The sequence below is a fragment of the Sinohyriopsis cumingii genome, chromosome 2, assembly GCF_028554795.1.
Source record: "Sinohyriopsis cumingii isolate HCF-2022 chromosome 2, ASM2855479v2, whole genome shotgun sequence".
Taxonomy (NCBI): Eukaryota; Metazoa; Mollusca; class Bivalvia; order Unionida; family Unionidae; genus Sinohyriopsis; species Sinohyriopsis cumingii.
In genome coordinates, this window is record NC_142962.1 from 96,961,200 (window position 1) to 96,975,145 (window position 13,946).

The following is a 13,946-nucleotide window of genomic DNA, read 5'->3' on the forward strand; positions in this document are numbered from 1 at the left end:
ATTGATCAAGCGTGCCACGTTCATGATGTGGCGTATAAAAATCCAGATCTGCAACAGCGACATATTGCAGACATGAAGTTGATTCACACTCTAAAGTCTTTAAAAAAAAATCTCTCAGAGAATTGCTTGCTCATTTTTTGATAAGATCTGCGATGAAAGGTAAATTAGTATTAGGGTCCGGTAATTAATCAATCGATTAATATTATTATAATGGAATCGATTTAGTATAGCCCAAGAGGATATTGGAGGGGTAGAACAGCAATTAGTAAACTTGCTGATGCAGCACATGTTCCACGTTATGTTGCTGCAAATTGGTTAGCACGACAGGCAATAGGGCAAATGTATTTACCACCACCTAAAACAAGTCAGCATGCACATTTTGATGTCAGCAGTCCTAATGAAGTTTATCAAGCATATATTTTGTTAAAATTGATATACGTCAATCAAGTACATACAAATACGCGTTAAATGTCGTTGACGTTGCAAGTAGATATAAAGAAGCAGAACCACTATCAACAAATAAGCGTGCAACGCGCGCATGAAACACCTAACATTAATACAAGCAAAAATAAATGAGTAGCTAGTGGCACTATGGTGTCAGAATCCACACACAATTCTATAAATAGGCCTACAAGAACCACCCAGTCCAGCTGCTAGTAGAAACTTGGTATTCCGTTTTGATAAAACTATTATGTACACTAACTTGATCCTTCAATCCACTGCTTCAAAATTCAAAACTTGTATGATCTAACAGTGACCAAACTGTTATATGTCGCTCAGACATATTAGTTATTAAAAAAATTGTAGGGTATCTACAACGTACACAATGTACTAGAACTGTTCCGATTGTTAGGACGTAGGAAAATGTTACAACTTGTTTTGATTTGACCCAGATTGAAAAGGTGGCTAACACATTATTGGCATTTGTTATTGTCCATTAGTACAACTAGACTAAATTTGACTAAGTACAGGCTGGCGTTCTTGGGAGTGCACGACATCCATGGCTGGCTTGCCGAGTTCCTTGCCCTTTTGCCACTCTCTGACATCGTATAACGGCGGAGATGTTGTACAATTTCCACCTGCCTAAAGCTATGTGTCCAGATGTGACGTCATTGTTGCGACCAATCGCAACGGGCGTTACATACTGATAGGGTCGACACCTAGTACAGTCAATAACGGACTGAAATCAACTCTTTGTTAACATGAGTGTGTGTGTTGGACCCATTCCTAATCATGAAAACCCTTCATTCAGGTCGTTATGGATATATAGTCCTACGACATGACGGCTAAATTAGCAGTGCTCCTTGAGCACATAAACAACTGGGGGATGTGGCACTAATTCCTTCCCACAGGAACATTTAGCATCCTGCTGTGCGCGAATAAACCCGTCGCACATGCCCTTTTGGGCGCACACGACGTAAATCAAAGTAATCAATCAATCAATCAACCACTATCAGCTAAAACAGCAGCTGAAGTTTTATCTGTTTTTGAACGAATTTATGAACGAGGACCCTTGCGATTGCCACATTTACTACAAGTTGATCCTGTCAAATAATTTCTTGGTGCAATATCATCTCTGATGAAAAAAACATAATGTCAAAATTGGACGAGGACATATCGCAATTCATCGCGATCTGGCAATTGTTGAACGAGTTAATCGAACACTTGCTGAGCGGTTATTTAGATATAAATATGCGAAGGAAATAATTCAGAAAGATATATGACATCTCGCGAATGGTTTGCAAGATTACCAAGTCTGATAGCTCCGTTAAATACTGAAATTATTCGTGCAATTTCTATATAACCCATTAATGCAATTGCAAAAAAGATTTACCAATACCACGACATGGCTCCTTTTCAAACAACCAGTACTAGGCAAGGTGACTGTGAGGCATTTACGTGTATATGAACCCGGTGAACGTTAAGGTGCTAAAAAAAAGAGCGACTGATCCATTTGGAGTATTACGACACATAACATTTCCAGCGTGGTAAGATCCATGGGCAGACCTGCAATCTACAGACTAGATTCAACTGTTCCTCAACGTGAATTTGTACTTGAACAATTACAAGTAATCCCTGAAGACACACAATTACCACCGCGTTCACTTTTGTAAACTATCACCTCGACGTCGATTACATTCAAGACAGGTCAGCATCACATTTTCGAGTGTATGACCAAAATTACTATTAATTCTATCTACGGTAAATTGTCTTGGATTATTATTTGAATAATGCCACAACATCTCTGTGTTACAGCTTGCACATTGATTATTTTGCTGTTGTTTCAGCGTCATGATAAATTCAATATCGAGATTTAAAATTGAGTTTATTTTTTTGTCACTCTGTTTATAACCAATTTTGTTCTTACTACATCATCGCTATTTTCAGCATCAGTTTGATTATTATTTTCTGTAAAGTCTATGATAACTCTCAGCAGCTGAGATATTCTTCTGACTAGAGACACTGCGAGATAAACTAAAGTTGACCATTCGATACGATCATCAGTAATCAAAATATTAATATCAGAGATACTTAATCCTTGTGACGAATGAATCGTTATAGCTGTAAATAATCGTTGACAAATATCAACTGTTTTATTAATAATTTTTGGAGAATTATTACCAGCTCGTTTTCCGCCAATCAGAATTTCTAATCGTTCAACATCGGCAAAGACATTATTGGGACATGGAGTAATAAGATCACTGCCTCGAGTAACAAGACCACTTCCGGTTGTTTCTTCTGCTTCTTTCTTACTTGGTGAAGAATATAATTTCTTCCATCGTCTAATTTCTTCAAATTGCAAATCTTCTTCTTAATTTTTGTTTCCTTTCTCTTTCAACCGCCTTAAGTTTCTGCTTCATTTCTTTTTTCTCTTTGTTTCCTTTCTGCTTTTGCTTTTTCAAGTTGCAACTTCATTTCTTCTTCTTTTTGTCTCCTTTCCAGAATTGATCATCTAATACGCTCATCTACTATCTGGTTAAAAATATTAAAATTATTAACCTCTTCCTCAGAACTGATTTACTGAGTATTAGTAGCGACGCGATATACATCCCTAATCCAATCAGAATTCTTTAAAGTTTTAACATATTCGGGTTTTACATATTTATCTTTATCATGATATCCAAATGCAGCAATATCAAGTATTTTGTTTGGGCCTTTGATAGCGGCAATACCTTCAGGTATAAATTTATCTGTAATGTTAATTCTAACTCTTGGCAGAGGTTGTGGTTGAACTTCAGGTTGTGGTTGAGGGGGTTGCTGGGTTGGTGGATGAGTTGCTTGAAGACGGCCAGCAATATCAACAGGCAGTGACTCAAGTGCTTTTTGAGCCGCCTCAGTTGCTGTAACGATTTTTTGGGTTGGTTCGATAATTGGTTTGAATAACTGTTCTGTGTACCTTCTGCAAATTTCAGCCAAGACTCCTGACGTGCTTGTAGTTGCTGCTTGACAACATCACGAACAGGGATATATTTCTTAATTGACTCTAGTCTCTCTCGAGCTAATCTAGCTGTGCGAGATTCCATTATTGATACAACAATGATTTAATTACTCACACGTTACAGCAGCAGAAAGGGTGCGACCAAAAATGAGTGTCCGACGGGTAAACCAAAACACGCATTAAAATTTAGAAAAACACGAACGACAAAAATGAAGTAACAAAAATAAATAAATAACCCAGTTAGAGAAACTCTCGGTTTTTGGTTAGAGGCTTCGGTTTTGTGTTATTACGCTTATATTTTTCATTTTTTCGCATGAAGTTTTATTTTCATAAATGGACTTTAAAAAGCAGGTGGTCTGTTCACCCTCTCTGCTGCTCTCTCTCTCTCTCTCTCTCACACACACACACACACAAGCTCGCAGGGGTAATGAATGATATCATTCCTTCAGTGGGCGTTCATATGAAGGGGTGAAAATGCTGATGATGATACATCTGATGACTGTGTGTGTGTTAGTGTGTGTGTGTGTGTATGCGTCTATGTGTGCGTGTGTCTTTGTGTGATTTGGATTTTTTAACTTAGCTTTAACAAGTTTTCAGTCATATCGCTACGATGTCTGCAGAGTGCCAGTTTAGAATAATGTCTACCACTGGGGCATCATGCCACATACATGTAGTATGATGTCCCACCCAGTCACATTATCCTGACACGAGACCTACCAGTCCTAACACTAACATATTAATGCTGAGCGCCTAGCAAGGCAGCTGTAAGTACCATTTTGTAAGTCTTTGGTATGACTTGGTTGGGGTTCGAACCCGCAATATCCCGCATCCGAGGCAGGCGCTCTAACCACTACGACAACGGGTCGGTAATGACTATGACGTTAACGATTATGACAATACTGAAAATTAGCAACAACAAAAATAACAACAAGAAAAAGAATAAAAAGATATAAACAAGTGCCATAATGTGCATCATTTACTACCGCTCCGGTGGCCTAGTGGTTTCAGCGTCCGCCTCGGATGCGGAAGGTCGTGGGTTCGATCCCCGATCAAGTCATACCAAAGACTTACAATAATGGTACTAACAGCTGCCCGCTTGGCGCTCAGCATTAAGAGGTTAGTGTTAGGACTGGTTGGCCTGGTGTCAGAATAATGTGACTGGGTGGGACATCATGCTACATGTCTGTGGCATAATACCCAGTGCCAGACATCACAATACACTGCCACATTGCAGGCATCGTAGCGATATGACTGAATTTTTTTTTAAAGCTACGTTAAAAATCCAAATCACATTACATCACATCACACATCATTTACTTATGGCGGGATTAATAATGGATTAATTTCTCGTAATCGATATCAATATAAGCATGAAATGGTGTTCCTTGACCTAACAAGTGAATTTAAGGACATGAACGCTTATCTTGTTTTTCCTAGCGATGATTGTAAGAGAGACTTATTTATCCGTAATAAGTTTAACGACTCTCATTTGTATCCCCATAGCTTTCCGCCTGTATGTAATATACTTGAGCAGGAATATCGGATTAACAGGCCGATTCGGACCATCGCTGATTCGGACAAGGCTTCTTGGTCCCAGATTACCGGCTGATTCCGGACCCAAGACCGAGCTGATTTGGAACTTACAAAATATTATTAAGTTTCGTCTGGGATTTAAATGTGACATTCACATATGTTTAAAATATTATATTTCTCATTACTTCCCATGTACTTTGAGAAGTTCAGATATGCATTTAACGAAACAAAACGTCGATGATAATTATGTTGTTATATATAATTAAATAAAATAACATAACATAACACTGCGGTAATTTTGTTAATATACATATTTATCGGAGTAAGTTCATGCTTCTCTTAGACTTTTTTTTAGAACTTATCTTATCCTGTACATTACACTATATAATATTAGACTTTAAACAAAAGTGCAATTTGCGTCATGTCAAATTTAAGATTCAACTCCATGCAATATCATACGTCTATATTCCAATAATCTTGCTGACCATGTAATAATTAAAATAAAGGAAATGATAATTTAACAAAAAAGAACAAAAACGGTTATGCCATCTCAGTTGAAAGATGAATTATATTTAACGAATCTTTCTTTGAAGCACAGTATGGTCTAATTATGTCAAGGACTTTATTATACTTGTGAAGAATGAATCGTTATGCTGTGTATTGTACTATATACTAATAGATTAAATAAAACATATACTAAAAAAAATGAAAAGTGGAGTCCTGTTAATCATCATTGATTACATGGAAGTGTTATTATATTTTATATATATATATATATATATATATATATATATATATATATATATATATATATATATATATATATATATATATATATATATATATATATATATATATACATTCAGAAATCAATATTTCATGGATTAAATATGTGTTCTAAATTAAATATTTTCAAAGATTAAAAAAAATAGTAATAAGCTGGTTTACTGGCTAGATAGTCTAGTTAAAAGACAACAATTCATCGATAACACTAGATAAAGATTTAATGATAACTACGAAGAACCGTATAATATCGTTTTATTCATCAATAACTCTTTATAAATTGTGTTGGGGTTAATGCGAATAAACACTATATGCATGATAAATCAATAAATGCATAGGGTCGATTTATATGCATTACTGTTTGATAGCGTTGATACTGGCCGGATTTATGAAAAGTTAACTTTATATTTTTTTCATTGAAACATTGAATGTCTTTTTAGTTACAAATCTTAATATGATAGCTCATATAGTTTTCGTTTAATTCGGCTATAAATTTACTGATAACTAGCTGATGTTAATGTAAAAGCTGAATATAAACCTTTTACATTATCGTATTGTGCATGCGAAAATAGTAATAACCTCAAAAATAAACAAGCTAGGCGTGTTCTATTGTTTTTTCTTTTTCTTTTAAGATTTCACATGATCCAAATCAGCCGAGCATTTGGGCCGAATCAGCCCGTAATTTGGGCCGAATCGGCCATGGTCCGAATCGGCCATCCTTCCAATACCGGAAGTAGTTCTTTCAACTTTGTCAACAGGGTTAGAAGTGAAAGTTCAAATCTTGGCAGCATATCCATATATCTTGGTTCAAATATCCATTGTTCAGTCTTGAATTGTAATGCAAAGATGGCTACGCAGATATTGTCAAAAGTATTTGTTGCCATGAGTAAGTTTTAATGTGAAGTTTCTATTTTAAATCTCATAAACTGAAATTAGGTGATTTCTGGGCCATCGTCACATGATTGAATCATGTGACGAAGAACAATCTCTCTCTCTCTCTCTCTCTCTCCATATATATATATATATATATATATATATATATATATATATATATATATATATATATGTGTGTGTGTGTGTGTGTGTGTGTGTGTGTGTGTGTGTGTGTGTGTGTGTGACTTGATGGTAGTCCTACATGTAAGACATAGCACATGTTGATTTTGTTTAAGTGTTTGACGCCCACAACATAAATATCAGCGTCAGGTCTTACATGTAGGACTAGACTTGATGGCAGATCAGGGTCGGACTAGACTTAAAGGTGATTACGATTGGCATTGCCTAAATCAATAGCAGGAAACAATTTTTTGGATATGTATTGACCTATTGCTGCTTTGTACAAGTGATGTCTCTTTGCATAAGGCCAGGTGTCATTCAGGTTTGAATCATATTATGCAAAATGGGCTGTTTATAACAGGCCAAATTTAAAATTTCATCTCAGGTTAATACATATGGTATTTTTGAGACAGTCAAAGCATCAGAAGTAACAAATTAGCAAATAAAGTATATTCCTTTTCTTGATCTTGGCTCATAGTCAGTGCAAACAACTTATTTTATTGCCTGCAAAAAAAAAGAATTCTCCATAAAGTGAGCGTTTTTTGTACAGTGTATGTATTGAAAACAAATCTAGTAATGGAAAGTTTTGGGGGTTAATTAATGAATCAGTCACCAGAGAACATAACCAAACTGTTCTTGAGACATAATTTACAAATGTATGTGGTATATAAAAGGAAATATTTGGGAAACGTGCCTCAGCCAATCCAGAATTTGCAGCTTTAATTACTAAGAATTTACAATTATTAATGTATGTCCAATCCAAAAGCCATATTATGTGTAAAGCTTGTTTTTATTCATGTTTTATTTATGTGAAAGTGAAAAACAAAAGGGATTGGTAACATTTGCCTCCTTACTTTTCAAAAGAAATCTATAAGGACAATGTAACAATACAATCCAGGTATTTATTCCTTTTAAATGCCTACCTGTATTAGAATTTGTTTAGACCAATTCATTTAAAAATATTGTTTTTATGACTGAAGGTTTACATAAAATATTTATTTTTCTCTAATATTTCCTGTGAAAAGTTAAATACAGTACTGTATATGCTTTTTATTTTTATTTATTTATTTATTTTGCGTTTGCTTTATTGCATAGTTGGATTGTGCTGGCATTTTTTTGTCATAACAATATTAAGTTATTTTTTAAATGGTGTAAAATTACAATAAAATCACAGACAAATGAAGATGTTTATGCAAGGGGTATGGATGCTACAACAGCCTGAACTGTGAGTAACCTGAAAAACTTCAAAAGTTTCTTTTAAATTATTGCAGAGTGGGGGGGGGGGTCATCACATTTCATCAGTGAAGATACAAGTATACATTTGTATTAATCTTTTTTACTACTACATTAATTTCATATCCAAAGCTATCAAGCAGGTTTTATCCTATTTTGTAGCAGTAATAATAAAACCAAACTGCTGGTTACAGGTAGTGGTAGCAACGATATTTATATTCATTGAGTATATAGTTGCTACTGAATGAGTCTGATGTTTTGTCAGTAAAGTACCTTACAATAAATCACCTTAATGTACTATATATATATATATATATATATATATATATATATATATATATATATATATATATATATATATATATATATATATATATATATATATGTTATACTGATAAGGTGATTTTGTGTTGTCACAGATTTCGTTATACTTTATTTGATAAATCGTCAGACTCTGTGGTTGCTACTGCTACCAGGTGGTCAAGGGAGAGAACTGACACACATTTCTGGTTAAAGATGAGATGGAGGGTATGTTACAATACAACCACATTCCCACAAAACGAAGATAAGTACCATAATATTCTTGGCACATTCTATATTTAGATACATAAATAAAACCTCCTGCGTGAAACCCTCCACGATCCACACGTGTTGTGGATTTTTCATGAAAATATTCTCTGAGCCATATCAAATTCTTACCAATAACATACAGTTTAAAAGAAAAGCCAGTTGGTTTCCTTTGCACAGGTTACCATGTAAAATGTTCATTGAAGGTCATTATTGGCACCAAGTAGTACTCACAGTGTAAATGCGAGCTCTTTCTCTGTGGTGATAATTCTAAGAATATTGTGTACTACGCAACATTGTGCAGTTCAGAATAGTTACCATCCAGGCAGATTTTTAGATATTCTACTTGCCTTGAACCCACAAGTCTTCTGATATGGATGGCTTTCTTTTCATCCTTGCAGAATGTTGGTACAGTATTTCACTGTAATACTGCAAAGTAACTATGGAAGATGTACATGCCTCACATCAGTTTCAAGAACAACACAATCCAGAAAAGAAATTCACAAATATATACATATCTTTTAATTGCTAAAACAAAATAGGTGAAAAAGTTGCACCGTAGCCTTACATTAAGAGATTTGACAGGGGCCATTATATGAAACTTCCCTGCCACCTTATATAAGACAGTTGAAACATTTTTTAAAAATATACTAATTGTACCACAGTTGCATAGATAAGATATATTCAGGGGTTGTTTTGGAGTAGTCATGTACTGACCATGTAGGAAAAGCATTCTGTATAATCATTGTATATTCATGAGATATGTTTAAGAAGACTTATTTCTTTAGAAAGAGGATTTTATCACCTCCAATTTGTTTTTCATGTTTTGATAATAGGTTTCCAGAGAGCATGATTGAGATGGTCAATAAATATTGTAACCTATTAGGGTTTGAATGGTTGACAAAAGACTGCATGTAGGGTATTTTAAACCTGCCATCTTCATACTCATGTATAAGAATGCATACATATACTTTATCACCCTTTCCACTCCAAAGGAAATAAAAAAAATATCAGACATTCAGAATTATAGAAATCTATTCCATTTATATGTGGGTAATTCTTTATGGTAGCACTTAAAAATTCTATTGCTGTAATAAATAAGTGTGATGAGAGGGGGTCTCCCTGTTTGATTCCCTGTAAAGATGCTAGCACCATCTAGTTACATGTTTGCATTGCTTCATATCCACCTTTCCAAAATCAAACTCAGTCCTTTGTCTTACTTAAAAATATACTTTTGAGATTATGATATTATTTTGTACTCTGTCAGTTGTAAAAGAACCCAATGAGTACGAAAAAAAATCAAGCACAGTCAGCTTTATGGATTGTCATTATTACCTTTACAAGCACATTGTTTATATTTGTGCTATTGCATATTGGTTTAGTGGTTTTCCGTTCTTCCTTCTTGGGGATTTATAATACTAGAATAAGAATAGAAAGATGGTTTTGGAGCAACATGACCAAAATAATATTCCAGATTTGTGAGAAATTTAGTGAAAAGATGACAAGAAAGAATTTTTTTATTTGTTGGTGTAGAAAACAAGAAATAGGTTAAAAAACTATAGCAGTAATCCGTGGAAATTATCTATGCTGTTGTATGGAGACTTTTGTTATGGAGGAACTTAACATGTATGCATAGAATTTTGTAAGTGCAGAATTGCCATGACATTAGAACAGTAAATAAACTTTAAAATGCTTATTGCTGGAAAATTTTGGACAAATATGCCAGTAAAGATGCTACTTACACAAGTTTTTAACATTGGCATATAGTTAAACGAGTTTGTCAGTTTTTAGTTGTTATCAGCTGGAATTTGATATGATACAAGACAGTAAGAATATATCAGTAATTGAACATATTTTCTCTGCATAAAGTGGTCCTATCAGAAGTTGCCCAAGGTTTCACAGATGGATCTGAAACATTGAAGTTTGTTCCTCACTCAAAGACAGGTTTAGAGGATGAAATCAGCCAATATCAAGGTAATTTTATCCTCTTCATACAACTTACTGTACTTTTAGTAAGTGTGGATTTATAATGTCCAGTTTTTTTCTAAAGTGTGGATGTACAAGTTGCATTTTTCTTAAGTGTGGATGTACAAGGTAAAGTACTTTTGTAAAGTATGAATTTTTCAGTTAACACAGCTTCTCATAAGAGTAGGTGTGCAAATTACTTTTCTTAAGTATGGATGTACAATGCAGGGATCGTCCTGGGCTTTGCCAATGTCGCAAATTGCGATTTTTTTTTCTTATTGGCGACAAAAATAGGCCATCTGGCGATTTTTTTGGCGACATACTTTTTGGTTATTTAATTTGTACATACAATCATGGATTTGGACTGGATAAATTAAAAGGCAGAATGAAAGGAAGCCACAAACTTGACTAAGCAATGCATTGGAATCAATCTGTTACACAAATGATCCTTTGTTCTTATTGACAACCCCATCTTTACAGTGCATTGTTACATCATAATCTGCTTATGCTGACATCTGGGCTGAGTACTGTATGCTGCGATACAGTCAATCATGCTACCGCACTATACCTACAACTGACCGACTTCTGAAGACGCGAATGGAACAGATACAATTAATTGTATGGCTAATCCTTCTGTGTTTTTTTTTATACATATACCAATACAATAGTTTTGCTGAACCTTCATAGAAAACTGATAACCTTTGAAGTACCGACTACTGTGTATAAATACAAAGCAAATGGAAAAAATCTCAATCACAATTACATCTGTCGCCAGTACAGCATTTTACTCATTGATCTTTTCCTTTTGCCATCAGTCCCGTGTTACGGCTGCAGAGACTTAAACTCCGCAACAAGAAATAGCACAAAAAAAAACAGTTTTGCATAATTAATAATTATTTATTTCTCAAAATACAGGAGTGAAAGAATCCCTAAATTGGGTGTGAATTTATGCTTATATATACGGTCCAATATTGCCAGGTGTTGACTCGTGTCAGTTTCATTCGTGGGAATGGAGATCCTATTTTTCTTGTCGAGAAAATTTAAAAGCATTCAGTGATCATTCTTGGGATTTAGGAAGCAATTCGCTACAAGCTTTGTGAAGCTAGCCATAAAAGGGGGGGGGGGCTGCTGAGAGACTACTGGTGTCACCTGTCAGCACTGAGGACTGTGAACGTGGATTCAGTAAGATGAACCTCAAAAAAACTGACATCAGAAATAAGCCCTGCATCTCATCTCTCGAGAATTTAATGAGAATCAGCATGTACAGATGTGAAAAATTAGACTTTGAAACTGCATTCAACAAGTGGGCAGCCCTAAAATCGCGACGGATCTTCATGTAACACTTTGTAACATTTTGTTAATGCTTGTTGTAATTAAAGTATTAACTAATCCATCGTTTGTAATTTTCATTGCCTGTTACATTAATAGACTAAATTAACACTTGGAAAACTGTACACCACTTTTTTTGGCGACACTTTTTGAAAATTGGCGACAAAATATTGAGGTTGGCGATTTTTTTGGCGACAGCTTTTTAAAAGCCAGGACCATCCCTGACAATGCATGCTACTTTTATTAATTAGATATACAGAAGTGTAGTACTTTTCTTAAGTATGGATGTACAAGGCATGCTACTTTTATTAAGTAGACATACAGAAGTATAATACTTTTCTTAAGTATGGCTGTACAAGGCATGCTACTTTTATTAAGTAGATGTACAGAAGTATAGTACTTTTCTTAAGTATGGATGTACAAGGCATGCTACTTTTTTAAAGTAGATGTACAAAAGTATAGTACTTTTCTTAAGTATGGATGTACAAGGCATGCTACTTTTATTAAGTAGACATACAGAAGTATAATACTTTTCTTAAGTATGGATGTACAAGGCATGCTACTTTTATTAAGTAGATGTACAGAAGTATAGTACTTTTCTTAAGTATGGATGTATAAGGCATGCTACTTTTATTAAGTAGATGTACAAAAGTATAGTACTTTTCTTAAGTATGGATGTACAAGGCATGCTACTTTTTTAAAGTAGATGTACAAAAGCATAGTACCTTTCTTAAGTAGGTGTACAAGGTATGCTTAAAAATCGCTTAAGTTGGTGTTAATCAGTTTAATTTATGCATTTAATATATATTAGAATGCTGCATGTGTCTATCTCCATATCATTACCACAGGGTTCAAATGCAGGTGTCTGGCTAGTATGATTGCCACAGGGTTCAAATGCAGGTCTAGCTCAGTATGTTTGTGGCAGGGTTCAAATGCAGGTCTAGCTCAGTATGATTACCACAGGGTTCAAATGCAGGTGTCTGGCTTGTATGATTGCCACAGGGTTCAAATGCAGATGTCTAGCTCAGTTTGATTAGGGTTCAAATGCAGGTGTCTAGCTCAGTATGATTGTGACAGGGTTCAAATGCATATGTCTAGCTCAGTATGATTACTACTGGGTTCAGATGCAGTTGTCTAGCTCATTATGATTGTCACAGGGTTCAAATGCAGTTGTTTAGCTCAGTATGATTACTAATGTGTTCAGATGCAGGTGTCTACCTCAAGATGATTGCCACAGGATTTAGATGCAGATGTCTGGCTTAGTATAATTGCCACATGGTTCAAATGCAGATATCAAGTTCAGTATGATTGCCACATGGTTCAAATGCAGGTTAAACACTCAGTATGATTGCCACAGGGTTTGAATGCAGGTATTTAGCTCAGTATGATTGCCACAGGGTTCAAATGCAAATGTCTAGTTCAGTATGATTGTCACAGGGTTCAAATACAGATGTCTAGCTCAGTATGATTGTCACAGGGTTCAAATGCAGGTATCAAGTTCAGTATGATTGCCACAAGGTTCAAATGCAGGTATCAAGTTCAGTACGATTGCCACAGGGTTCGAATGCAGGTGTTTAGCTCAGTATGGTTACCACAGGGTTCAGATGCAGGTATCAAACTCAGTATGATTGCCACAAGGTTCAAATGCAGATATCTAGTTCAGTATGATTGCCACAGGGTTCAAATGCAGATGTCTAGCTCAATATGATTGTGACAGGGTTCAAATGCATGTGTCTAGCTCAGTATGATTGCCACAGTGTTCAAATGCAGATGTCTGGTTGAGTATGATTGCCACAGGGTTCAAATATGTGCTCAAAATGAATGCCTGCGTTTGGAAGATAAACATTGATGCTATTAGTTTTTGGCTCCTTTGTGATAAAACTTTACATCAAATCCACTAAAAATGTTCGGACCAGTAAGAATGCTGTATAAATTTTGTACACTTGGAGTAAGATTTCCATGACTGAAATAACATTTATTACATGAAATATTAAGATTTCCAATGAAGGGGAATGGTGAATAAGAAATAAAAAAGATAATGCCT

General features: G+C 35.0%; 1 protein-coding gene across 1 annotated transcript in view; it reads left to right on the forward strand.

The window, feature by feature from the left end:
* Positions 1-6,501: 6,501 nt before the first annotated feature.
* Positions 6,502-13,946, forward strand: part of LOC149805435 (carboxypeptidase Q-like) — a 45,865-nt gene continuing 38,420 nt past the window's right edge. The window contains exons 1-2 of the mRNA XM_089950018.1: positions 6,502-6,641; positions 10,478-10,582. Coding sequence (XP_089806144.1) covers positions 6,602-6,641; positions 10,478-10,582 — 145 coding nt within the window. The 5' untranslated portion in view covers positions 6,502-6,601. The remainder of the gene's footprint in view (positions 6,642-10,477; positions 10,583-13,946) is intronic.